This window comes from Zophobas morio, unplaced genomic scaffold (genome assembly GCF_036711695.1).
Source record: "Zophobas morio isolate AGI-343-1 ecotype UQ-CSIRO unplaced genomic scaffold, CSIRO_AGI_Zmor_V1 ptg000010l, whole genome shotgun sequence".
NCBI lineage: Eukaryota > Metazoa > Arthropoda > Insecta > Coleoptera > Tenebrionidae > Zophobas > Zophobas morio.
In genome coordinates this window covers 6,956,178-6,982,774 of record NW_026972115.1, presented here as the reverse complement: position 1 = coordinate 6,982,774, position 26,597 = coordinate 6,956,178, and the positions used below count along the sequence as shown (strand labels likewise).

Sequence of the window (26,597 nt, the reverse complement as noted above, 5' to 3'; positions counted from 1 at the left end):
AAACAACATTTTCAGCATATATCTTATGTGGGTTGTAAGTTTGCTTCTTCTGAACCGCCGACGAAATCTCGGCGAGAAACAACAGACACCTTCATAAAAATCACCGATCTGATTCCTTTTTCATCATACGAATTTACTGTGTTTGCCTTTAACACAAAATTCAGTGGGCCACCTGTTTCTCAAAATGTAACAACACTTGGTTCTGAGACGATCCAACCAGAAGAAACACCCACAATCGTCAACATAAACACTACACATGACAGTGCAAACATCGTACTGTCTAAAATAAAATGTGAGGACATTCGAGGTCTGCTTATAGTGGAAATAACGACTACATGCACCAGCAAATGGTGTCAAGGAAAAAATAGAGAGCCCAGAATCGATCAAAGAACATTGCCGAATGAAGCATTCCTCGGAGTTATGCAACTGGAACCTTTCTCAGAATATGATCTAGAACTTAAGTTCTGTCGCGGAACCGAAAGTTGCAGTGCACCACAAAAGAAAAAATTCAAAACAATGACTTCAGGTAACTTGTAGATTTTATAATACACTGTTATAAAACCCACTAATTTGTAACAGTGCCGAGAGTCGTCACCGATTTATTTGTTTACACGAAAAATGAGTCGTCTATTTCGTTGAGGTGGAAACCACCCTATCCACCTACTGGTATTTTAAAAGATTATAAAATTAATTACTCTAATTATCGTAAAAGAATCGAGAAGGGAATAGTTGTGCCAATTACACCGTGCACGTTGTGGTCTGAGCTTCATTGTGCTACATTATCCGACTTGCCAGTTGATGCATATCTTACAGTTAAAGTAAGAAACAACTACGTACCAAAATCTCTACGCGATATTTTATTGTAATATTTACAGATTTATGCAAGAAACGAAGATCCGGACGGTTATGGACCATCGAAGGAAGAACAAACCTTTGTAAGAACTGGTAAGATAAACATTTTGTCAAAATTATGTTTAGTTAATGGTCACTTCGTAGAGAAATCTAAGTCTCCGTACGACTTAGTGCTCAACTGGACCTCACAAAACCACTTACAAATAGAATGGAAGCACCCAAATCAAACAAACGGTGATGTATCTTACTTTGGAATTCAAATTCTTAATTCGATTGGTCGCCAAAACGCAGTAATTGATGAGCAAAAGTTAAACGTGTCGAGAGAAACATACAATTTAACGTACCAGTACGTGGTAGGTACAACTACACCATCGAATATGACTTTTACCCAAATTATATTTTCACAAAAGGTTAACGGTTCAGCACTGTTCCCAACAACTTCCTACAAAGTAGCTGTCTACGCCTTCAATGGCGAACACGGAGAGACGACAGAAGGGACGACAACGAGTCCACCTGACGTACCAACCTTATCAGAATCAAAAGAACCCGAATTCGTTAGGACGAATGATTCATTTAAAATTTCGGTTGTACCGAACAAAGTGCGGGGATCTACCGACACCTACCGACTGCTTGTTCTAAAATCAGACAAACAAAGCAACCTCGAAATATATCCAAGTCTGCAAAAGTATGATCTGAAAAACATGAAAGTCGTTATCGAGTGTGACGTTTCACAAATATCAGGAACCTTTGAAATATATATCGGAAGCCCTCAGCAGCATCCCAATTGTACCGGCAACGATAATTCTTCTCTGCAGACAGGAACTACTTACAATATTACGATCATTTTGCAAAATTGTTTCAAAAATGAAAGTAGGGCGATCATTTATTCGTATAAACTGATGGTGCCGTTGGAGCCAGTCGTTGCGAATTATAGCTTCTATTGGTTCTGTGTGTTATTGGTACTAATACCGGTTGTGCAATTTTTTGGTTTGTAAGTATTTAGGTTTCGGTAATTTGTAGATTTACAAAATATTTATTGTTAGTAAATGGCACACAAAGAAAAATGCTGGAGCTTTATATGAAAATCACAGATCAGGTAAGAAAAATGAAACAAACTTTCAACAATCAAAGATTTATTTTTTGTTGCTCAGGAAACAGAGTAGATCGTCATGCAATGGACATTCCTTTAGAAATCACAAAACAAATTAAACGAAAAAATAGCAAACGTCATAATGTAAGTTGTATGAAACCAACAATTATCTCTCACAGTTAATAATTTTAGACAAGTGGCAATCTAAGCTCTTTTTCAAAAATCATCGAACGGAAAGATTTTCAAAGTTACCTATACTAAAACGTCGCTGGACAATGAAAAACTAAAACATCAACACAAGGTATATTTAGAAATTTTTTTATAATCTTGCACCAAAAAATTCTTTGCAGGCAATTCTGGCAACCATTTCCGCCTACGAATGTGTGCCAGATACACTGGACCTCGAATACGTGGACATGAATTATATTACCGTACCTAATAAATTTTTGTTCTAATTTCTCAAACTTACCCAACTTTTTCTAGGGTCTTAAAATTCAAAAAACTTACGCTGTGACCAAAATACCGACTTCCAACGAATACGACGAGTTTTGGAAAACTGTATGGGCTGAAAATATTAGTCACATTATACTGTTTGAAGACATTCACACGAGCCACAGAGTGAGTTTTTTAAATAACAACACCACAAACACGCTTAATTTATTCATAGCTTGGGGTTAAACCCTACTGGCCCACCCGAAATAAAAACCTCTATGGTGACATCACCGTACAGTGTACTACGTCCGAAGAACACCACCTATTCAAACACAGAACATTCACGATTAAACTTAGAAACAAATCTCGAAAGGTTACTACTCCCCAACTCCATTAGATTACTTTCCCTCACGAGTCATGTTTTAGATCGACCAATTACATTTCCTGCTAAATTCAGACGACAGGTGTTACTTATCCTCTTCCAATTACGTCAAGTTTTTCCAAAAAATGTCAAAAATTCCACATTCTTCTAGGTCACCGATTCTAGTCCACAGCAGGTTTGTTCTAAACCAAGCAAAGTTCTTTTGACAAAATTTTGGCTTACAGTTCAGGAATGAGAGGAGCCGGATTCGCGCTGCTTTGTGACATGTCTTTGAGAACAGCCACAAAAGACGGAGCAATCGATGTGGTGGCAAATCTCAAAAACCTTACATACTACACGTCGGAGATGATGGTAGATTTCGACCACTACGTATCAGCGCACACCATCATCGCCGATTGTCTTTGCCACCTTGACACGAGCATAAAATTCAACGAGTTCGACGTTAACAAACAAGAGCTCTTCGACAAGACCGAAATCCAGAAGCACCTTCAATATCTGGAGGACACTAAGTGGTTAGACCGAATAAAATACGAGGATGCCGACGAAGACTACATGTATTGTCAAGCGATCTTTCCAAGTACGTCAACACTAACATTATTTCAAATTTTAACATTTTTTTTAGAAAGTGCAGACAATATTCCGCTCGTACCTTGCACTTCTGGGGACGCCGATTCTTGCTTGAAACGATTCAACATCGTTAAAGTTTACGGTTTTAAAGCTCCGAAAAAGTTTCTAGTGGTGCAAAAACCTAAAGCGAATCCGTTGAGCGACCTTTTGCACCTAGTACAAGACGAAAGGGTCACAGTCGTGGTGACCCTCAAGGAAAAAATTGTCTCGTGGCCTAGTAAAAACTTTCCCGTGATGAAAATAAACTCAGACGTCGTATTGGAACATCAACTGACGAAAAACTTTGAAACTTACGATTGGATAACTGTGAAACTCACTACTGCAACCGTAAGTGTGAAAGGTAACTAGTTTCAAAATTAAGTGAAGTTTTTTGCAGGCAAGTCAAACTCTGGAAGTTATTTCTTTCAAGAACTGGCTGGCGCCGATTGTATCGTTGCCAAAACCTGAGGATTTTACAAATTTCGTTAGCGAGTCTAACGAGATTTTTAAAAACGTCGAAATGGTGCTCGTTACGGATTGGTAAAAGGGAAGCGGTTTGGGTTTTACGTTTTAATGGTTGTGGTTTTAGTGGAAACCTAACTGCGTCTGGTCTATATATTGCAACTACGTATATCATTCAGAAAATCAAAAATGAGGGCATATGCGATGTTTGTAGCAGTGTTAGGATGCTTCGGCGCCACTCTGAGAACTTTGTTGTGGACAAGGTATGTATGGATTAATAGCGTTATTGTATTCACTTCCTTAACTAAAAAACTGATTCAAATTTTTATCGTTGCAGAAGCACTACATGTTTCTACTAGAAGCAGCCCACAACTATCTGAAAGAATTTAGTTTGTATGAAGTAAGATGAAATAATTTATAAGTGTGTTCATATCTATATTATTTTATACTCAATGAAAATAAAAATCATTACATAAATGTTTATAATTTTTCATTTGGAACGATTTTTTTCCCTCTTATGAAATGTGGTTGCACTATCTGCAACAACTACCGGCGGCAAGCCCAAATCTGGCAAAAACTTCCTTACTTTTTTATCACGATGCGTACGATAATAATAACCGTGACAACATCCAACTTAAAATTATAAGTACACATTCACGGGGAAAAACTATTATCTCGTCTAATGATGTAAAGGCAGCCCGCCATTTTTGTTGTTTTTTGTCGTTTTGATACTAACTGAGAAATTATTTTTTTTATTGCTCCGTGATGATTAGAGCGGTGGTTTTATTATAATTTTGTTTAAGATGATAAGTCACTTTACGGTATTACGACATTGTGGGAATAATTGCTGTTATCAGTTTACCAGGATATGTGTCAACCGGGAAACCTCGTATCAATTTTATAAACGGGATTGTGGTGTTGATGTATACGTTTAGGATGTGCTAAACAGCAAACGTGAATGTGATTACTGGGTTTAAATATGTCGGCGAAAAGGTTGGTCTTGTAAATTTTAATAAAAAATCGGTTAAAGGGTTGCATTGTTTTAGAGTGATTTTGTGTGGTTTTGTGGTGCTTTATACGACTTTATCGATATGTCAGGGCAGTTACTTTTTGGCGAAACAATACGGAAACAAAAAATACATTTGTGTGACGAACAGTTCTTCCGCACTGAGTTGGATTCAAGAAGATATTAAGGAAAAATTTGACTATGGTAATGCAAAACAAGAAGATATTAATTTTGGGGGTGCAAAGGGATACTTCTAGTAAAATATGCGACATTAGAAATGTGTTATTAAAATTTTATATGGAATTTGTTAAGATCGACCACTTCATACTTGTTGTTCAAAACACATATATTAAACACTTTTTTATTTCCTAGTTACAACATATATACCACAACAACCATCAGGTGAAATGAATTGTGACATAACGGATGATTATAAGACCAAAAATGATTTCACAAAACACCCTTGGGAATTGCGACATTCGATGCAGTCTGAAATTAATTACCCAATTTTAGACGAAAGATGGGAAGGTATTTCAAAATAACGTACTCCCACAAAAAAACATGTGCTTATTTTTTTCCAATCCAGCAATGGAAGTAATTAAAACGGAATACGTGGAACCAAATTATTATAAACTAAAATACCAACTCGTTACAAACGTGGTTCTAAAAGAGAGTTTCGACATTCCTCTTTCCATCAGAATCGAAAAAGAAGGCCACATATTTCTTTGTGATGGTAAAGATCCACCAAAAGCTCGTTGCTATTGGTTCATGCTGCAAGCCTTTAGTGGAACGGGCAGTGCGATACGAAAATGCGAAAAGGGTTACATTAACTCTGAACATGGAACGTGGCCTAAGGCACCTTGCAATGAAGCAAAAGTATACATAAACGTACGCATTTTAAATTTTCTTTTTATTTTACACTAACACGGTTAATATTTAGCATACCATAGTCCCTACTTACCTTTCCAGCAAAAAGTGGTCACATTTTGTTTTGTCTAAACATAAAAATGTATTAAAATTTACTCAGATTAGTGATCATAAAGAGAACCTAATAATGGAATGGCGACATGACGAAAATCCGATAGACGTTAAAAACGTTTTAGTTCACAGTAAAACAAACAATGGTCTGTGGAAGATTCATAACGGTAAGCTATGGAATAATAAATTTATTTGTACAAAACAGACTAATACGTATATATTTTCAGTTGATTTTCTTTATACAGATGTTGTAAGTAGCGATGTTAATTTAGGCCCTCTGATATATGGAACAAATGGATTTGTATGCATTTCGATGTACGTTACAATGTGTTCTTCTTGTAAATTAATATTATCTTTAGCTTCTGGAAAACACATTATCACAAGCGAAGAATTTGAAATTAAGGTATGTATTTAATGTGAACGAGAGGTAGTGACTTTTGCTTTAATCAGTCCTGTAATGAGTAAGCGGTATTTAATTTTGTTTCATTACTTTCCCTATTTTTGTTGTAAACACATGCTTTTTACATTTATAAAATAAGTAAAATTTTTCACATCTATAATTTCATTACTGTGGTACTTTATTTTATTCTGTCGTTTGCATATTTCATTTTACCAGATATAAATACACACAGAACTAAATATTTGATATTTTTATCGTTATCGTAACATTATTATAGTGAGAATTACACAAATGCTGCAAATTAAAGAAGTGTTAACACTTTTACTTCCGAAGTGATCTGAAGGTGTCTGTTAACATTTTTCGACCAAAATTGCAGACATTAGATTAGAAATAACAAGTCACCCTGTGTGAAATTTATCGTTAAAAGCTCAATCTTATTGTACCATTAAATACAGTATTATAGTTCTTTATTATGTATGTATATTATTATGATGCTAAAATTCAGTACTGATTACCCACAAAAACGTTTAGCATGCAGGTTGGAACCAAATTAAATTTATGACTGAAAACGCCTACTCTTCAAACGGAATGAAATTGTTAGTAAGTACTAATAGTTCAGACCCAAAACCTTTCTGGGCGATCGACAAAATCAGATTATGTCGAAAAAAAGGTAAAATCCAAAAAACGAGAAACACGAAAATAATAATAATTAATCGATTTTTAGAATTTCGAGTTATGGTTTTAACGGAGGAGGCACCGTGTCAATTGATATCTGAATCTGAACAAATCGCTTATTTTAAAAGGTATTCTCAAGTAAATGTAAACAGTAACTGTCCAGAAGATGCGATTGGTGATTTCTGTGTGCCATATAACTGGATCTTTGAGGAATGTAAACAAATTACAATTTGCAAAGGGCAGAAGTGCGTCTGTTCTGCCGGATATCAAGGCAAAGATTGTTATTACGGTACCTAATTATTACTATAATACTATTTTCTCAATATTAATATCATTTAATCATTTTAGAATGTGATAAAAACACTTACGGCCATGGATGTCAAAAACAGTGTGGAAAATGCTATTACTATTATAAAGTGGGCTATTCCTGTGACCATGTTCACGGAAAATGTCCTTCATCATACTGTGAAGAGAGCTATTCTGGTCCAAAATGTGATATACGTACGTTAAAATGCCATACCTTACAATAAAAATAAATAACCATATTTCTCTCTCGATACAATACAGCACCAGCAACAATATTTGCGAAGCCTCCACAAATAATTGAAATATCCTACACAGAAGCCACCGTCAGAGTTTCAAATTTTCAACTTGAAAATTCTAAATCTTCTGCTACACCACTATATTACATAGTCCAATATAAAGTTGTATTTTTATTTTTTAAAACATTCATTTGAAATATCAAATTTTTTAGACAGCCGAAGCTTCTGATATTAGCTGGAGACAAATGGATGATCAGTATACCCAATTCAACCTGCCTGCAAAATTTAAAATTTCTAATTTGACATCAGAAACGCAGTATCTTGTGCGAAGTGTTATTATTTCAACAGATGGACGGTTCCACAATGGTGATCATTTAAAAACTAATAACTTTACGACAAAGTGTGATGGTAAGTATTTTTTGTTGTAACCATAGTTTTCCGCATTATGCAAATAATTTTGCAGATATTTCCGACAACGATATTAATATTGAAGCATCTAACACAACTGCAAGAATATATTTATCACCGGTAAGTATTTCTGGTTTATAGAAATAATCACCGAGTTAAAACAATTATTTTATTCGCCAGGGTACCTCAGTTACTTGCAAATCGTACACCATAACGTTATTTGAACAACAAGCTGCTGGTTTTTTAAACAACAGCGGTACTTTTTTCGCTGATCTGATGCCATACGAAAGTTACACAGTCAAAGTTTGTGGAATACAAAAAACATTGGAAAAAAAATTTACAACAACCGAAGGAGGTAATAAAATCGTATAAGTTTGTTATGTGATTATGTTCAGTCGTAGAACTTTGAAATTTACTTTTAGTACCTACTTCTGTTCTCACTTTTACGGCTACAGCTGCATCGGCTACGACTGCAAATCTAACATGGACCGAACCATCGTCTATGAACGGTGGTTTTAAACACTATGTTGTAGAATACCAAGTAAATAGTTTAATAAATAATCAGATAAGTCGTTCAAAAACAACATTTTCAGCATATATCTTATGTGGGTTGTAATTTTCCTTCTGCTGAGCCGCCGACGAAATCTCGGCGAGAAACAACAGACACTTCCATAACAATCACCGAACTGATTCCTTATTCATTATACAACTTTTCCGTATTTGCGGTTAACACAAAATTCAATGGGCCGCCTGTTTCTCAAACAACAATAACACCCAGTTCTGAGACGATTCAACCAAAAGAGACACCCACTATCGTCGACATAAACACTACACATGTCAGTGCAAACATCGTACTGTCTAAAATAAAATGTGAGGACATTCGAGGTCCACTTACAGTGGAAATGAAGACTACATGTACCAGCGAATGGTGTCAAGGAAAAAGTAGAGAGCCCAGAACCGATCAAAAAACATTCCCGAATGAAGCCATCCTAGGAGTTATGCAACTCGAACCTTTCTCAGAATATGATCTAGAGCTTAAGTTCTGTCGCGGAACCGAAAGTTGCAGTGTACCACAAAAGAAAAAATTCAAAACAATGACTTCAGGTAACTTGAATATTTTATAATACATTGTTATAAAACCGACTAATTTGTAACAGTGCCGAGAGTCGTCACCGATTTACTTGTTTACACGAAAAATGCATCGTCTGTTTCGCTGAGGTGGAAACCACCCTATCCACCTACTGGTATTTTAAAAGATTACACAATTAATTACTCTAGTTATCGTAAAAAGATCAACCAGGAAACAGTTGTGCCAATTACACCGTGCACGCTGTGGTCTGAGCTTCATTGTGCTACATTATCCGACTTGCCATTTGATGCATATCTTACATTTAAAGTAAGAAACAACTACGTACCAAAATCTCTAGGCGATATTTTACTGTAATATTTACAGATTTATGCAAGAAACCAAGATCCGGACGGTTATGGACCATCGAAGGAAGTACAAACCTTTGTAAGAATTGGTAAGATAAACATTTTGTCAAAATTATGTTTAGTTAATGGTCACTTCGTAGACAAGTCTAAGTCTCCGTACGACTTAGTGCTCAACTGGACCTCACAAAACCACTTACAAGTAGAATGGAAGCACCCAAATCAAACAAACGGTGACGTATCTTACTTTGGAATTCAAATTCTTAGTTCCACTGGTCGCCAAAACGCAGTAATTAATGAGCAAAAGTTAGACGTGTCGAGAGAAACATACAATTTAACATACCAGTACGTGGTAGGTACAACTACACCATCGAATACGACTTTTACCCAATTTATATTTTCACAAAAGGTTAACGGTTCAGCACTGTTCCCAACAACTTCCTACAAAGTAGCTGTCTTTGCCTTCAACGGCGAATCCGGAGATACGACAGAAGGTACGACAACGAGTCCACCTGACGTACCAACGTTATCAGAATCAGAACCCGAATTCGTTAGTTCAAACGATTCATTTAAAATTTCGGTTTCACCGAACGAAGTGCGGGGATCTACCGACACCTATCGACTGTTTGTTCTAAAATCAGACAAACAAACCAATCTCGAACAGTATCCAAACCTACAAGAATATGACCTGAAAAACTTGAAAGTCGTTGTTGAGTGCAACATTTCTCAAATATCAGAAAAGTTAGAAATAAATATTGGAAGTCTTCCGCAGAATCCCGGTTGCACTAACAAGGACAATTCTCCCCTGCAGCCAGCAACTAATTACAACATTACGATCGTTTTGCAAAACGTTTTCAAAAATGAAAGTAGAGCTAGAATATATCGGTTTTACCAAACAACACTAGGGGAACCTATTCCGCCTGAAGTAGATCCAAGTCTATATGCCCTACTCATATTGTTACTCATAATACCTCTGTTAGCATTCCTGTACATGTAAGTACAAATTTGTCGGCTTGATTTTTTTGTAAGTTCATTATGTCTTTAGAAAACGAAACAAACTAACGTCACTCAAAGACAGTCTACTAAAACAAGATAACACCTGTAAGTGTGACCGTTAGCCGTTTTAAACCCCTTCATTCGCTCTACTTTTCCAGCTACTGAAGTCTTAGAAAGCAAAGACGACCAGATCCCTTTGGCACAAGTTACACAACCCAACATTAGCATCTCCGTTCCCAAAAAAGTCGTCAAAACACCAGTTGTGCGTATTTTATTTTCATTTTTTTTTTAATATGTACAGTTTTTCGTAGAAGCCACCTGAGGACACCAACCCAACCAGCAAAATTTACTCCAAACCCATCAAAATCACTGACTTTGAACAATACGTAAAGGACTCGATCAAAAACGGGGAACTTGAACGCCAGCACGCCGTAAGACGTACTCTTTTGAAAAATAACCCACCATGCACAATTCGCTGTTTTAGTACTTTCCTCGAGGTCAAACTAAACCTTGGAAATATGGATCCATGAAAGAGAACAAATCCAAGAATCGCTACAACAACCTAATCGCATGTAATAAAAAATTTCCGCAAAGAACACACCTCCACCTTAATTTTTTTCAGACGACCACAGCAGAGTGATTTTGGAAACGATGGACGGCCAACCCAACTCTGACTACATCAACGCCAGTTACATAAACGTAAAATTCTCTTCAGTTTTAATTCTCCTTCTACATTCTTACTCTTCCAGGGGTACAAAGTTCTAAAGGCGTACATTGCGACTCAAGGACCCAAAGTTGCCACTCTGAACGATTTCTGGAGGATGATGTGGCAAGAAAACGTCAAACATATAGCAAACCTTGCCAACATATACGAAAGCGGGAAGGTAAACTTTATACACGCTTCGTACACTCCCGTAATATTAATTTTTCAGAAAAAACTAGAGAAGTACTGGCCCGACATCAACGAAACCCTCCAGTTCGGCGACATCACGGTCCAGCACGTCTCCCGCGACGTCTACGCCGACTACGAACACAGAACCTTCGCAGTAACCTACAAAGACGAGTGTCGAAAAGTACCACGTCCTCCTTGTTAGTACTTTTACAAAAACATCTGTTACAGATCGAACAACTACACTTTTCATCGTGGCCCGACCACGGTGTGCCTCTCTACTCTCAGAGCTTGGTACCCTTCCTGCAAAAAATGCTTCAGATACCTCTTAACTCCAAGTCGCCGGTGGTGGTACACTGCAGCGCTGGAGTTGGAAGGACTGGTACCATCCTGCTGTGTGACATTTGTCTTAGGATGGCGGCGAGAGAAGGTACTATTGATGTTTTGAGAAACCTGCAACTGCTGCGAGACCAGAGAGCCAACATGGTGGATAATATAGAGCAGTACAAGTTGGCGCATTTGGTGGTACTCGAGTGCTTGGTTGGTCTGCATACTAGCATACAGTGCAGCGAGATTGACGAGGCCGTGCAGAAGGTGTTAAGCAATGGGTCTTTGGTTCTGCAGATGAGGTACTTGCAGGACACGCAGTGGCAGGATCAGGCTATGAAGACAGTGGGGCAAGCGGGGCAGGAGGTACTGGTGGTACGAGAGAAGAATCGATTTGAGAATATCATTCCAGGTACTAACTAGACCAATTGTTGTTTTAAAAGGGATTAACTCAAATTTTTCAAAAAATTACATTACTAAAACTAGTTTGTTTATTTTATCCACTTCATAAAAACCGGTATTTACAAGTAAATATTTAGCTAACGATAACGCAGTAATAGCTGTTTTAAGGAACAAAGACAGCGTTTCATCAAAAATCCCACAACGATAACAAAGAAGTAATTCCCAGAATAGCGTAAACATATAAGTCAAGCATTTGTTTATTTAACTTTCAAAGAACATAGCGATTTAAAAAAACATGATGAATTCGTGTAAACATTGTAGTTACAATTTAACCACAGATAACGAGCAAATATTGATACAAGAGCGGCTTCAAAAACCCTCATCTTTTTGCATCAAAAATATCTGCAATTTTTTGCAGAGATTCAAGGGCGCGTTTTCATCACTCGCTACCCAGCCACCGATGAATCCTCTTCGTACATCAATGCCGTCAAAGTCGACGGTTTCAGGAGTCCCGGCCGTTTCATAGTGACCCAGCAGCCCCTGCCCAACACCCTGGGCGACTTCTGGCGACTCGTCGACGAAAACAGCAACTCTTCGTACTCCGTCATAGTATCTTTGAATGAAATCAACCCCAGAGACACCACAAGCTGCGATTTTTGGCCTACGACCACCAACCCTCAAATGAAACCCATCCCTCCCATTATTCTCCGACACCAGAACACCCTCTGTTCGGAGTACTACGACGTGATCACCATCCACCTGCACTCGGAGTCGCGGAAGGACTTTCTTCCGGTGCAGGTGCTTTCGATGAAGAACTGGCCGCCGAGGGTCAACTCCCCCACATCTGTGGAAGAGTTTCTGACCTTTATGGAGCAAGCGGATTCCACGTCCAGAGGGACCACCCCGATTTTCGTCACGTGCTAGTAATGAGTTGTCTTGGTTTTTTTTCTGAGAAGATTCATATTTTTTTTTTTAGTGATGGTGTTAAGGCGTCGGGTCTCTATGTGGCCATGTCGTTCATTATAGAGAAAATGAAGTTGGAACAGATGTGTGATGTGTGTCAAGCTGTGAGGACCATTCGTCACAATCGCCAGCAGTTCGTACAAGATCTGGAACAGTTCGAGTTCTTGTACAAAGCCGCCGTGCTTTATATTAATGGATTTGAATCTTATGCCAATTTTAATTAGTTAGCGTTGTTTCTGCTTTAGCATAATTTTTTAATGTTATTTATTGCACGTATTCATTAATGCTTTTTAAAAATACAAGTACAAGTTCGATACTGATGGGTTTTACCATTATTTTTTTTCTTTCTAGTTCTCTTACGAAAATTATGCCAATAAAATTTTATTTTTCTGGCACATATGCAACCAAATATACAGTACACTTGATCAATAGAAATTAATTTAATTATTTTTTTTTCTGAAGCAGTTAGTTGCAATTTTATTTTTTTTTTTAATATTATTTTTTTTAAATCATAAAACTAGTGAGAAAAAATTAACCACTGTTTTTTAAAGTCCGATTCTGTGCGGCGACAATTCTAGAAACTGCGCCGCTGCTGCCACCATTTTTGTGTGACGTCACCACCTGTCATTTGTCAAACGAGACTTATCGGAAGTGATGTATCGTGTGCAACAAAAATCGCCATTATCAGCGTGAATACAAAAGCCAGCAGTCGAGTGTTTTGATTCGTTTTTTTCGTTTTAATTATGTTTATAAGTGCCATAGAGGCAGTGAATTCAGATTCGAGTACAGACAGTAACAGTAATAGTGAAGCCATGCCTGCTATATTAAGTACAAGTAATTCGTAAGTATCTGCCCCCAGTCATCGCCGCCCCCGTCTTTCCCGCAAAATCCGCAAATCGCCACCCCGCAGCCCCATCGATTCGCTCGCTCGAGAACAGAAAACCTGCTCGGACCCCACGACGAAAGTAAACAGTTGCCTACGACGTGAACTCCAGCCACTCAGACGATTCGTGGCGGTCTCTCGCCGCTGTCTGCGCCAAAACTCGTCTGGCCGTTTGCGTTAAAAACCACCGTTTTGACCCAGTATTTTTCCGTCGTTAATAACGTACCATTTAAATGGTCTCTTATTGGATCAATTATTTGCTCATGTGACCTTTTTCTGCCGCTTTTGTTTAACTGACGTAAGCTATCTTGATAAAAAACGAGCGCAGGTTATCGCTACTGCGTATTATTTTGCTGGCCAATTTGCCAAATTTAAAAGCGTGCGATCGCCGGACGAAAATATTTTCGGTTTTATGGGCGCTTTCCTGGTCTCGGGGCCAGTTTTTCGACGACTGCTAAACCGCAACTTCGGAGGATGCACTCTCTGCAAAGCAATGAAGCTGTTACTTTGAACGAGTAAGTGTGTTATTGACCCATTTAGTCTGGATTTATGCAAATTGCCGCCTGAAGGTTCATTGGACGTGCAAATTTGTTTGTTTTTGTCGCCGGAACGATCGAGTGGCCTGAGTCGGTTTCGCGAAATTGGAGGGAAAATGGAATAGTCAGATCCGCTTGTGGGTTGGGGGTTTCCCGTGTTCTAGAACGCGGATAAACAATTACGGTTTCTAGAATTTTACTACGAAAATAGATCCTCTTGACGGGACAATCCACAACAACATTGTTATTATCAGATAACATAAACAAGTACTCACTGATAACGCTAAAGTACCTAAGTAGGCTTTGTGGTTCTTGTCAGTAATTGTGGTCGAAAGTTATACAACAAAGCTTTGACGTAAAGAAAGTGAAAGATAAATGCGTAAATGTAAACAATCTTTTCGAGTTAACTTTCTTCCGTTTCCATTGTGAGCCAAGCTCCAAAAACAATTAACACTTCAAAAAACTGATTGCACAAAATTTGGTAATAGAAATCGTTTGACTAGAATGGAAATATTTTGAGAAGAATACCCCAATAAAACACAACTCGAATGTACGCCACTGGTCAACGCCTAAGCGAGATATTGTGATGACTCACATGTCCTTCTCACAGTATTTCCACTCCATAGCTGCGTAATTTTCAACCTTATCGCACAAAAGAACAACGTTGCTTATTTTATGCATGCAACCTTCTAATTTAAATAAATGATCTGCAGTGTGTATGGCATATAAATTTGATAAAAAGTTCAGGATTTATATGAACGAAATTAAAAAAAAAATTGCCAGATTTATCTCGCAGTCATTGACTTCCGGGTTGTGAATCTGTGATTCTTAAATTTACTAAATATTGTTCCAAATTCAAACTAGATTTTTTCCTTGTATCAATAAAACTAAGAATAAAACATATACGGAATGTACCAAACCTGACATAGAGGGTGAGTCACCCAAAGTCGTTCGGGTCTTTAAGGAACAAACACTAAAATTATTTTCAACTATACAGAGTGGCTTATTTTGAAGTGTAGCACACAACTTAAGTTCAAAATTGTCCAGAAATGATCGATGTGTTGACTTACCATCAAGTAAATTTTTAAATCACATCTAATCGCCTGTTCTTAAAATATGCCTCAAATATTTACAAACTTCTAGATTATTCCAAAACAAATTAAGAAGTAATTTTGACCCTACAATTAATTCCACATAAAGTATCCATTTCCAACGCCAATAAAAACCCTCCACTCTCCTCAGCGACGGTCTTTACAAAAACCTTATCACCTCCACCACAAAACCTTATCGTCCGCTCCTCCAGAACCCTCATTCGACAGTTCCAGCTTGCCAAAGCCGTAGTGTCTTGTGTATACTGACTCGAAAATGTATACTTTTTCCAGAAGTATGTTAAGTAGTAAGCGTTCCGCGTGCAGCGCCAGCGAGGCCGATTGCTACAACATGTCTCTGGGCGCCGGGCCTCTGTGGTGGTCCTGATGCCCCTGGGGAGACCAGGGGCCCGTCGCCGTTGCGACTAACTTTCCGCACTGCCCGTCAGCCCTGGGACGCCGTCTTGCGGGGACAGTCGCTCTACATCGCGCTGCCGCCCCACGTCTTGCCTGAGGGCTCGAGGGAGGCCTTCGTCGCACTGCTGGAGGCGGCCGAGGAACAGCTCAAGTGCCAGAACGTGATCGTCGTAAGTATTCATTTTTTCTCGTTTTCGAAAAAGAAAGAAAAAGGATTCGTCATTCTTGCGATAAGACAACCCATTAACTTTATGTGCATGAAAATTAAATGTGGATTTAATTACTTGTAAACATGCACTAATCCGGGCGGACTTCGGTAATGTTTTTCTTTGTTGTAATATAAAAAAAAAACTTCGGTGCCGTTGAACTTATTTGTCTAAAGTTTGCCCTTATAATTAGTAATTACACTGCGATAACAAATCAGTGGACTTTGTTGGGACAATAAAACAAGAAAATCTAAAATAAATAGCGACGTCACGACTCCCGACCCAAAATAAACGACATTGAAATGAGATAATAAGGTTTTTGTGGTAAACACAATTTATGAATTCGGGGCGATCGCGGCACGCCACTCCGGCCTTGATTTTTATTAATTCTATTTATATAGAAATATGAAGAGCCGCCTCTGCACTTTTTCTCGTTTTTAGGTGTTCGAAACTGACCGCGCTGACCGCGCCATGCTCGTCCGGACCTTCATGTTCTTGGGCTTCGCCGTCCTGTCGCCCACCTCCCCGCTCGTGCCGCCGCCGCTGTCCTCAGGCCACGTGTGCATGCTATACAATATCGAGTGATCGACCCCCAGAGAAGCCTCGGGCCTCTCAGGTTTGTCCACGGATTCGTCTTAGTTATTTGCATGGATTTCGTTTTTAAGTAGTTTGGGCTATATAGATTAGAATAGGGTTAGGAAAATTGTTAAGTACAAAGAAGAAAACGAAAAAATGATTTTACACAACGGTCAGACTCGGCTAGGGTTGAATAAACAATTTTCCTAACCCGATCTGAGTGTGATACGTTGTGTAAAGGCATATTTTTGTTCGTTCGTTGAGTTATAGACGTGGATAAACATGAGAGGTAACAGTTAAGAAGAATTTGCTGTATTGGTAGTGCGGAATATTATATGCCCCTAAAGGAAAAATTAGAAAACAAAAAAAAAATACAAAATTTCATAAAATACAAAAACAAATGTAACTCAGTAATTTTAGGTTATTATCGTTAAGCTTAATTGTCTTTACAATATAAGACGATATTCTAGAAAAATATAGAATATCGTGTTGGTGTAAAGGCAATTGAGCACACTTACAATAATACGTAGAGGTATTGTTGTAACTGTGCTTAATTAAGTATTTTGTCAATTTTGTATTCATTCCTTTATTTTGTTTAGTTCACGATAAGTACGTAATTACTTATGTCTTAATAAAATTACATTTACTTTATGTTGTGTTTTCATCCCAAGCTACCGATTTCCTAATCCTTAAAGTGGCAAGTGCGACTGACAGCGCCGCCAACGATACGCGATCTAAGTAACTAAAGCACTCGCTTGGAAAAAAAGTCATTCAGTAAGTCATCATGAAATTTATTTTTATAATAATTATGTTGGCACTATCAAGTGCGAGTGACAGACAGCGATACCAACATCCTTCAATTAAAACAAGCCGTAGATCTAGCTTTGTATTTCCAAACCATATAAAAGTCTACACTTTACATAACATGACAACAAAAAATATATAACAAATAAAGGCCAATTAAAGTATTTTGGAACATAATTATTTTGACACCGACACGTTACTTCCTACTTGAAAAGTACCTATTCATGATGAAAGACGCCAAAAATGGCCAAATTACTATGAACGCGACTACTTCTAACGACATCCCCCTAGACTTCCTCACTGCAACATTTGATTTTTCTAACGTGTGTATTTTAGTGGTGAGCCTTTCGACGTCAGCCTTTAAACTTTGCACAGCCTTTGACACTTCCTGAGAGATATCCACACTGGTTTGGGTTTGCACTTTCGTCCTGGACCTGGAAACGTGCTCCCGAGGAATATATCCGTTTGATATTTGCTCCGAGTAGATCTTCTTGGTATCTGGAAACTAAGACCGCCCTTTCAAATGTATGTGTCCGTAGTGGCGCCACCTCGCGGACCTTACTTAGATTCTCACTAATTACAAAAATCACGTTGCGTAATTAACAAGGTTACGGATCGAAATGTCGAAGACACAAACGTTCGCATTTTTGTAAGGTGGCGCCACGAGCAGTCCCACTCACCTCGATCGTGTCTATGTACTCGTCGTCGCTGTGGTCGGACTCCTCCGGTGCCGCCGAACTGGGCGTCGACACCGGGGAGACGTCCCTGCTCGACAGCAATGTACGTATGGGCGAGGCTTCCCGCGACGCCAGCGGCGAGTTCGGCTGCGACCGAACCTTCTCGAGGACGTCGCCCGCCACCAGCTCCAGGTCGTCCATGAGCATGTTCACGCAATCGAGCTCGTTGGTTGGCGCCTCCAGGAAATTGGCCACCTTATCTGAGTAACTCATCGTTTCGACGATGGTGTGCAGTTCGTCCACGTACTTCTTCATCGCCAGTTGTTTGGTCATGTCGCCCATGCCCTTCCACGCGTCGTACTTGGCACGGCCGACTACGTCGTAGAAAGGGGGCCGCTTGCTGGTGCAGGGACCTTGCGTCGCCTGCTTGTAGTAGCCGTAGAATCTGAGCATGAGGTCATTGCTGGGTTGATATGATCCTGGGGGACGAAGAGAATTAATAGCGCGATCTAAATCGGTGGTTTTGTCGCGAACGTTATTCGTTTGTTTAACCTTGGTAGTAAAAAAAATCCGGAAAATTATCTAAACTTGTTTCACAGTCGTAATGCGTCATAATTCCAGAATTATCATTATAATTGGTAGTAAATGCTTGAAACGATTGTTCATTATCCAGGACTAATGAATATTAAGGTAATAATGATTGTCATCGCTTTTAGAAACTGCGGCACCCATCGCTGTGTCCGCGACATTTTAATATGTAAATTTTAGCGGTTTGAATAAGCAATACCCATAGAGTTCGCAGTGACACGGTTGGCACGTTAAGGTCCCGTTTCCTTTCCATTTTCAATTGGTACAACGAACGAGTAGGTAAAAGTGAAGAAACACATTACGAAGTGTACGGCTTTACTTTTACTAGCTTTTCCTATGCGAAATGAATTATGCATGACCTTGTTTATGGTGCAGGTAGTCTGCATTGGGTGGTCTGAATACGATTTTCGGTAATTTTAGAACACCCAACAGAATGAATAGCGCCACAGATTAAAATCGCTTTTGTTTTAAGTAAACTGGTTTGAAGGTCAGTTTATAGGCTACTAAAGTATTGTTATATTTGTATGTGTTGCTAGCTCGTTACACCACACAATAAAAAGAAGTTTGCCATTGTGAGTTAATTACTTATGATAACGTCCCTAGTAGGATAATATAAAAAGAAACAGCAAAATTGTAACATTAAAAATGGGCAACGAGTTTAAAAAAACCATGATGTCTGTCCCTAGATTTTTTTTTTCCAATAACTGCATAGGTGTCTCTACCAATAACTGCCGTGATCATTTCTTGATCAATCAGGTCAAATTAGTGTTGCTGACGAACGTGGCCCGTCAAGGTCGATCCACAATAAACAACTCAGTATGTATCAAAATTACATGATGAATGCATTAAACAAATACCAGCTATTTATGTTTCGTGAAGAATTTTCATCGGCTCCTGTTTGTGTCAACAATAAAATATTTTTCTGCTTCCGGAAACATCTATACTTCACAAAGAACACTCAGTGTTTTTTTGATAAAGATCGATTTTTTCATATCGGAAATTTTGGCGAGTCGAAAGTAATGCGACTTAGATTTTTATAACATGGATACTCCAGTTTAGACCGGATTTTTTTTATTTTTTATCGATATTATATCACTTAAACTGCAGCTATTCAGTAACCAATATTGGAAATTAAAAACCTGTTTAAACGAACCAAAAATGGCTTGTTTAGAAGGCAAATACGTGTACTCAAATTTTAAATAAAAGAATTAGTTGCATGCAAATTTGCACTTTTTATTACCCCAGTAGCAAGCAATATTTTTCTAATATTGATACAAGATTGATATAATATTAAATGTTGACTAGATATTACAAATATTTATATAATATTCATTTTATATTTATAAATTTATATATAAATTTCAACATATATTACATATTTATGAAATGTCTTTTTATCAAGATATCGAACAACAAAAATGAAAAAAAAAGTATCATGTTGGGACAACTTGTAGGTAATTTATTTCATAGGATTTTTATTGGAGCAATATTAAAAATTGATTTGAAAAAATACCAGCTATTGTGAAATTGACACTATTCGAAATCTGGCTTTGCACACTATTAATTTCTCATTAAAAAGTAATATTTTTTTATTTTTGTGAACAAAAAATAACAATTTTTTTCATCATTTTTATAAAACTTACTTAAATTTGCGTTTCACCTACAGATGCGCTTACTCTGTTGGAACGCGTTTGCGCAATGTGCAACATATATATTGCATTTTCTGTTATTGTTGGTGGTTCAAAAAGTGTTTTGTGTAAGTTCATGGTGTTTGTCCTATTGTGAATTGTGATTATCGGTACTGCGATAAATTCAGAATAGTGTAGTAAATACCGTTTTGTCAAGAAAACAGCACTAAACCTACATAACCTCACTTCTACATGCAATGCAGAAAATGCAATTTCTCAGCACGTAAGTATATTTATAAGAGGTTTAATATTTCTGAATATAAGCATATTATTAATGTAGAGACAAAATGATGAATGTCCGGGCGCAACAAAAAAAAAGAAGAAATCGAGTTAGAAATTGCGGGAGATACGCAGAAATTGGATGAAGTTGTAAGCATTTATTATTAATACTATTATTAACTTACTAGTTAAGTTATAAACTAGTTTCAGACTGATAATAATGTTTATTTGTCAGGAAGAGAAGACGTAAAAAACATGTACACAATTTAGAAGAAATTATTAATAATGAACCAAATTGCTTTCAAGTTTTCAGGGCAAGGAAAAAATAAGCTCTCTTTTAGTGAACTGACAATAACAAGGCTACAATATGTCAAGTTATGTGATTTCTTAAAAATTACGAACTTTGTAAGTTAATTTAATTGTAGGTACCACACGGAAACGTCACAAAAACGCCACAACTACTGAAATTTAAAAAATGGTAGGACCCTCATTAAGCGCAGACAAAACCAAGAATGAATTCTCATCGAAAAAAACATGAGGTATGATTTTTTTTATTTTAATTAATTATATCGCTTTTCAATGAATTGGTTATAGAGCAAATAATTATTAAATAAATATTTCTGTATAACGATTGAAATGTAGCAGAACATTGTTATTTCCATTGACAATGTATTTTTATTTAATTGTAAGTTGGCAGTGTATTTTTATGTTTAAAAAATTTATATTGTGTTTCACATCAGGTGATTTTTTAAATTTATGCTCTGGTTGCCCATGAAGCTTATGCCAGCAGTTTCAGTTTCACTGCCGACATAAGTGTCATGGGTAACTACAGCAGAAATTAAAAAAAAATCACCCGGTACAAATTTTCAACGAATTGGTTCTAGGACAAATCATTTTTAAATGTATAAATATTGCCGCGACGTTTCAAATACACTGTTATTTCCAGTGACAATGTATTTTTGTATTTAATAAATATTATATTGTATTCCATACAAGTTTTTTTTATATCCATACCCCCTTTCATATGAAGAACATTTATTAAATATTCTGAACTAAATAAGTATTAAACATTGAAAATAAATATATATTCAATATTTAAAACCAATATTGATTAAAAAAAAAAAATCTGTCGTTACCCATATTATTTAAATGTTAGAACTTCAATATTGATTACATATAAAATGTTACTGGGGTACTGAAAACGGCATTATTATTTATTTTATTTATCAAGACAATACTTGCGATAAAATACTTTGTGATAAATCTGTTTATTTCGAACAAGGAACGCACATTAGCAAATAACTCTCTATTATCGTTTTCTAATTTTTTGCACTTTAATTATCTGAATAAACATTGTAAAACACAAACTACTTTAGCAGATTCAACTCTGGGAAAGAAAACCTCTGTTGACGTATTTTTCAATGAAAATAAAAAATTCTCACATTCCACATAATGGTTAAACTACGATGATCCTTATATAATTTCTCTCATTTGGACAAGTTTATAACTAAAAAACAAGAACACTGAAGTGAACAATTTCTTTTGTTCTCGCTGTCCACTTCATATAAATTGGATTTTTAATTGATTAGCTCGTGTGATTGGCAGCGATAAAAAAAACAAACACGAGTAAATATATGGTATCATGTACTCCTTTAAGGGATAAACGAACATTAAAACTTGAGTTATGAAAGTGGCAAACCCCGATGGAAAGTTATATCTGAAACACACCAAGGTTTTATTTCGAACGAGTAACGTTGCCTCGTCTCACATATTAAGTGTGTTATCACCGGAAAGTCAATCCATCAATGCAAATAATGTTTCAAACAATCAACGCTACTTTATTCTAAATATACATTTTTGGTCAAACCGATAACATATTTTAAAATATTACACAAGTCGACATTTAAGCACCGTTCTCAAAATGTGTGTCTCCTAAAAACTACGCAGTGTGCGATACGCAATCGATTTTTTTTATATCTCGATGAACGATTACACCAGTTTTCTTTGCCGCTCACTTTCCAGCGATTTGTGTCAACCTTTGACACGAGATAACGCGTCGACTGCTATTTTGACGAAGCGGCAAAAACAACTGCAATTATTCGCGGACATGCTGTATCTTTTTCGGAATGAAAATTTACCATGCACCATTGAAACGTTGCGCTAAATTATGTGACAATGAGCGCGGAAAGAGTCGCCCCTTTTGGACTTCTGTGTTGCTTAATTTGTTACGTTTTCTAAAATTTTTTTCCCGGCTGTTGGTGCTCGTTTCGGCGAACCAAGTCTGCAGTATCCATCAAGAGCGCAAGTTTTGAGGTTACTGGGTTAAACTAGACCAGCGCTGATACATTTTTACTTTCACTGGTCATTCAACTACGAGTTTGATCATATTACATAATTGGAGCCACTACTGAAAATGAATTTGGTCGCTGGTTTGGCTCGATGATTGTCGATTTTTTATCGCAGCACCACCATGATCATTGTTGGCAAAACCTTGACCTGTGCACCCTCTCAGCGAAAACAATACGAAATTACAAGCACTGTTTTTATCAGCCGTTTTAGCTGTCGCAATCGCCGATAAACAACCAACGTGGACAATTACTAGCAACTATTTAATAAAACCCAGTTGTGAGCGTCCTTGAGGTAAAAGCCACCCAACCGCTCATCTAAAAATTTTCCCAACCCACGAGCAACATCACGGTCGCCAATCAAGGCACAAACACAAAGATACCAAGGTTTGCTTTGTGATAAGGGGGCTGCCTGTTATTGTTCGTGAATAATTACCATTTTTGGGTAAACTCCGAATTACGTTAACTGCCGCATTAAACTTTTCCTCTGTGGTCATAATTGGCACCTTCACCGAAACTCTCAAGCTTAAAAACAAACTTATCACAATAATATTGACATTTCACCCTGCCACAAAAACACACCGACTGCCAATGACAAGTGACATTGACGCCGGCGCAGCGCCACCTAGTGGGCGCACGCGCCCCACCACTGCCGTCGACCACGTGACGTCCACTTTCACGCTCGATTAAAACCACAACGCCACTTGTAAAATATTTTATTGTTGTTACACATTTTCTTCCAACAATTTTATTATACTTACTTAAAATCTTCTATTTGGACGACCGCGCACGTAATTAAGTAACCCGAGGCCTCCTTACGCTTTATTATACGCAAATATGTACAAAATCTGGCTAAATATAGCGAACAAACCCGATTTAAACTGAGCATAGACGTTAATAAAAGTAAAAAAGTCTAACGATGCGCTTTTCCACTTAAAACTTAAGATTTCTCTACGTGCGGTCCTTTCTCCGTCATTATGGCTTTGATGTCTTCAGCGTCCAACGTTTCGTACTTCATCAGAGCCTCGGCGAGCGCTTTGTGCTCTTTGGCGTGCGCCTTGAGGATGTGCTTGGCCCTATCGTAGCTCTCCGACAGGATCCTCCTGATCTCGTTGTCCACGAGCTCGTTCGTCGACGGGCCCAAGCTGTCTCCTTGGAACGGCTTCGAAGTGTCCGCCATCGTCCGCAAGCCGATCTTCTCCGACATGCCCCAGTCCTTCACCATGTGCGTCGCTATGGACGTGGCCTGTTTCAAGTCGGAGCTGGCGCCTGCAAAACCCCGTTAAAATCCAATCGTTTTCAAACATATTTCCCACCTGACGTGATTTTCTCAGATCCAAAAATGAGCTCCTCGGCTGCCCGCCCACCCATCATCACGTCCATCGTGGCCAAGAGTTGCGACTTGGTCACGTGGTAACGCTCCTTCTCTGGAATGTAGGCGGTGTGGCCCAGGCTGGGTCCTCTAGGTATTATGGTGACTTTGTGTAATGGATGGCTGTCTCTGGTGTAGAAAGCGACGATGGCGTGCCCGCCTTCGTGGTACGCCGTTATCAAGTTGGCTTCCTCGTCGGGAATCCGGGACTTTCGCTCCGGGCCCATCAGGACTTTGTCCCTCGCGGACTCCAGGTACTTCATGCTCACGCAGTCAGCGCCATCTATGGCGGCCCTACGAAACAAACATTACAGATTTATATGGAAAAGAACGAGGGCGTACTTGAGGGCGGCTTGATTAACCATATTTTCGAGGTCGGCGCCGGTGAAACCCGTAGTTCCCCGGGCCAGGAGCTCCAGGTCGACGTCCTTGGCTAGAACTTTACCGAGGTAGAGGCTCAGGATTTCTTTGCGACCGGTAAAGTCTGGCGTAGGCACTGTCACCTAAATGAAAAATATAACATCAATTTTTTGTGATGTAGCTTCACCATGGGTACAAAAAACGTTCGTACCTCCACGTCAAACCTGCCAGGCCTCAACAAAGCCTGATCCAAATCGTCCCTCCGATTCGTAGCCCCCAGGACAATAACCCCCTCGTTTTGATGAAACCCGTCCATTTCACTCAGAAGCTGATTAATGGTCTGGTTAGCGTACGGATGCAGAACGCTGTTTGTGCGCTTAGCGCCAACCGAATCGATTTCATCGATAAAAACCACACAAGGGGCCTTCTCTTTGGCTGATTCTACAAACAAAACAATAACAAAAAGTCGCCCCAAATCTACGACAACCTACTAAACAAATCGCGAACTCTGCGGGCCCCCTGTCCTACTAAAATTTCGTCAAACTCAGGACCAGCTGCATGAAAGAAAGGTACTCCTGCTTCGCCGGCCACCGCTCTCGCTAGCAACGTCTTACCGGTACCTAAACACACACATCAGACAAAGAAACAAGATTTTCAACCCAGCACCTGGTGGCCCCACCAGAAGAACACCCTTCGGTAATTTCCCCCCAAGGTTTGAAAACTTCTCAGGATTCTTCAGAAACTCAACCACATCTTTCAGTTCTTGTTTCGCCTCGTCGGCCCCCTTAACGTCATCAAAAGTCACGTGGATCTCCTCAGGGTCAACTTCCACTTGATTGCCTAACTGAATTCTAAAATAATATATTATATGAAACCAACTAGTTCTGCTGAAGAGTGAGTAGTTACCTAAAAATGGAGCCTGTAGTGCTAACCATCAAACTAATAACTATCGCTAGAAAAATAACAATTGTCAAGACTTGCTGAAAAACTTTAAAGTATCTGGCGGCTTTGCCAGTCCGCGCTCCGGGGCTATTGGCCAGCAAATACCCCTCAGCGAAAGCCACCTTAATCCTCTGCTTCTCCGCCTCCGACAGATTCCCTTCGTTTGATAAAATCTGCTTCATCTTTTCGTTCCCTATAGACATATCCTTAGCTAGTTTAGTTTCCAAGTTCTCGCTTCCACTTAAACCTAACGCGCTTTTTATCCTAGCCCCCAGAGTGGGGTTTCTTTGTAACTCCGCTTTGATGCTCCTGTCGGTTTTAAATCCCCTAACTTGTATATCAAAAGTGAAGGCATTTTCGTGCCTCAACCCGTACACGAGCTTCTGATAAAAATTCTGAGGTATGTGAATACTTCTCCTGTTCTTTATGATGAGCGTAGGAACCGGATTCTTTAACTCGTTTTCCAAAAACCCGTGCTTGTTTTCGAAGAAGCTCTCGCTAGACACGTACGACACTTTGAAGTTGTTGAAGACATGGTTTTCTGTCAGCTGTTTGGGGTTCAAGTGCTTCATGAACGAAAAGTCGCAATTCTTCAAAGTTTCCAGAAAACTTTCTTTGCACACGATCTGGGGCTCGTCTTTCGCACGGAGGTGCTTCTTATTCAGATAGGCATTCTGTCGGGGGGTTATTATTGCAGATATTTGAGAGAGAGTGACGATGGCCTGGAAAGCTCGAACGATGCAAGATTTTTCAAGCACACAGAAACCACACACACTACCTGATTTTGATTTTGGAGGGAAAACATCCTGCGTTACATGAAGCAATTTGTAATGTTACATAAAAAACAACGACGAATTTAATCGAACTTTTATAAAAATACACATATAACCTTTCTGACACTTACAGCTGATACCATTCGACAGCACTGCCAACCCGGACACACGAATTCCGAAAAGTCCCTAACACAACCGCGACAAAAACAGCAAAATACCCACACAAAAAAGCCGCAACTAACGCAAAAACCACCACCGCAACCACCCCGACTCCTAACAAAC

At 38.5% G+C, this 26,597-nt stretch overlaps 4 protein-coding genes and 1 long non-coding RNA gene across 17 annotated transcripts in view; 3 read left to right on the top strand and 2 right to left on the bottom strand.

Moving 5' to 3' along the window:
• The window catches only part of LOC135126326 (receptor-type tyrosine-protein phosphatase T-like), a 36,346-nt gene extending 23,185 nt beyond the window's left edge, over nucleotides 1-13,161 (top strand). For 5 of the 13 annotated variants that reach the window (XM_064052292.1, XM_064052291.1, XM_064052288.1 and 2 more), the window contains 22 exons: nucleotides 6,933-7,172; nucleotides 7,232-7,384; nucleotides 7,451-7,587; nucleotides 7,638-7,833; nucleotides 7,889-7,953; nucleotides 8,014-8,188; nucleotides 8,256-8,374; nucleotides 8,427-8,937; nucleotides 8,991-9,229; nucleotides 9,287-9,356; nucleotides 9,408-9,616; nucleotides 9,674-10,257; nucleotides 10,310-10,365; nucleotides 10,419-10,522; nucleotides 10,572-10,691; nucleotides 10,745-10,832; nucleotides 10,883-10,959; nucleotides 11,010-11,144; nucleotides 11,193-11,333; nucleotides 11,381-11,888; nucleotides 12,297-12,801; nucleotides 12,855-13,161. In XM_064052292.1, the coding sequence (XP_063908362.1) occupies nucleotides 6,933-7,172; nucleotides 7,232-7,384; nucleotides 7,451-7,587; nucleotides 7,638-7,833; nucleotides 7,889-7,953; nucleotides 8,014-8,188; nucleotides 8,256-8,374; nucleotides 8,427-8,937; nucleotides 8,991-9,229; nucleotides 9,287-9,356; nucleotides 9,408-9,616; nucleotides 9,674-10,257; nucleotides 10,310-10,365; nucleotides 10,419-10,522; nucleotides 10,572-10,691; nucleotides 10,745-10,832; nucleotides 10,883-10,959; nucleotides 11,010-11,144; nucleotides 11,193-11,333; nucleotides 11,381-11,888; nucleotides 12,297-12,801; nucleotides 12,855-13,065 (4,643 nt within the window). In that variant the 3' untranslated portion in view covers nucleotides 13,066-13,161. Of the gene's footprint in view, nucleotides 1-15; nucleotides 527-579; nucleotides 819-875; nucleotides 946-996; nucleotides 1,206-4,588; nucleotides 4,818-4,870; nucleotides 5,035-5,202; nucleotides 5,359-5,416; nucleotides 5,719-5,770; nucleotides 5,976-6,035; nucleotides 6,212-6,739; nucleotides 6,879-6,932; nucleotides 7,173-7,231; nucleotides 7,385-7,450; nucleotides 7,588-7,637; nucleotides 7,834-7,888; nucleotides 7,954-8,013; nucleotides 8,189-8,255; nucleotides 8,375-8,426; nucleotides 8,938-8,990; nucleotides 9,230-9,286; nucleotides 9,357-9,407; nucleotides 9,617-9,673; nucleotides 10,258-10,309; nucleotides 10,366-10,418; nucleotides 10,523-10,571; nucleotides 10,692-10,744; nucleotides 10,833-10,882; nucleotides 10,960-11,009; nucleotides 11,145-11,192; nucleotides 11,334-11,380; nucleotides 11,889-12,296; nucleotides 12,802-12,854 lie in introns of those variants that run through there. The other 8 variants (XM_064052294.1, XM_064052290.1, XM_064052289.1 and 5 more) reach the window with 8 other exon arrangements.
• A 301-nt stretch (nucleotides 13,162-13,462) lies between these two features.
• On the top strand, nucleotides 13,463-17,198 carry LOC135126331 (ornithine decarboxylase antizyme 2). Its single transcript, XM_064052304.1, is given in 4 exon segments — nucleotides 13,463-13,682; nucleotides 15,643-15,733; nucleotides 15,735-15,935; nucleotides 16,413-17,198. Coding segments are annotated over 4 exon segments (534 nt in total). The 5' UTR covers nucleotides 13,463-13,584; the 3' UTR covers nucleotides 16,557-17,198.
• Nucleotides 17,199-17,322: 124 nt separating this feature from the next.
• LOC135126329 (acyl-CoA-binding domain-containing protein 5A) lies at nucleotides 17,323-23,485 on the bottom strand. The gene is made up of 3 exons (XM_064052302.1): nucleotides 23,305-23,485; nucleotides 18,032-18,507; nucleotides 17,323-17,856 (listed from the first exon to the last, which is right to left on the bottom strand). Exons 1-3 carry the CDS (start codon nucleotides 23,363-23,365, stop codon nucleotides 17,548-17,550), a joined length of 846 nt encoding a protein of 281 aa, XP_063908372.1. The 5' UTR covers nucleotides 23,366-23,485; the 3' UTR covers nucleotides 17,323-17,547.
• LOC135126022 (uncharacterized) lies at nucleotides 20,341-21,499 on the top strand. Its single transcript, XR_010279991.1, has 3 exons — nucleotides 20,341-20,527; nucleotides 20,585-20,673; nucleotides 20,759-21,499. It is a non-coding gene; the product is annotated as an uncharacterized LOC135126022 (long non-coding RNA).
• An 83-nt stretch (nucleotides 23,486-23,568) lies between the features above and the next one.
• LOC135126325 (ATP-dependent zinc metalloprotease YME1L-like) lies at nucleotides 23,569-26,577 on the bottom strand. Its single transcript, XM_064052287.1, has 8 exons — nucleotides 26,321-26,577; nucleotides 25,507-26,264; nucleotides 25,267-25,451; nucleotides 25,092-25,220; nucleotides 24,812-25,041; nucleotides 24,583-24,743; nucleotides 24,185-24,534; nucleotides 23,569-24,137 (listed from the first exon to the last, which is right to left on the bottom strand). Exons 1-8 carry the CDS (start codon nucleotides 26,345-26,347, stop codon nucleotides 23,809-23,811), a joined length of 2,169 nt encoding a protein of 722 aa, XP_063908357.1. The 5' UTR covers nucleotides 26,348-26,577; the 3' UTR covers nucleotides 23,569-23,808.
• Nucleotides 26,578-26,597: the final 20 nt, after the last annotated feature.

What these genes read in the sequence shown, in the direction of transcription:
- LOC135126329 (XM_064052302.1), bottom strand. Translation starts at nt 23,365, where the DNA reads ATGACCACAGAGGAAAAGTTTAATGCGGCAGTTAACGTAATTCGGAGT. An exon ending in TCGGAGTTTACCCAAAAATG is followed by an intron (nt 18,508 to 23,304) that starts GTAATTATTCAC and finishes TTCGTCCCCCAG; the next exon opens with GATCATATCAACCCAGCAAT. An exon ending in AGTACATAGACACGATCGAG is followed by an intron (nt 17,857 to 18,031) that starts GTGAGTGGGACT and finishes GGGCGGTCTTAG; the next exon opens with TTTCCAGATACCAAGAAGAT.
- LOC135126325 (XM_064052287.1), bottom strand. Translation starts at nt 26,347, where the DNA reads ATGTTTTCCCTCCAAAATCAAAATCAG. An exon ending in CAGAGTTCGCGATTTGTTTA is followed by an intron (nt 25,042 to 25,091) that starts GTAGGTTGTCGT and finishes TTTTGTTTGTAG; the next exon opens with AATCAGCCAAAGAGAAGGCC. An exon ending in CTGGCAGGTTTGACGTGGAG is followed by an intron (nt 24,744 to 24,811) that starts GTACGAACGTTT and finishes TTTTTCATTTAG; the next exon opens with GTGACAGTGCCTACGCCAGA.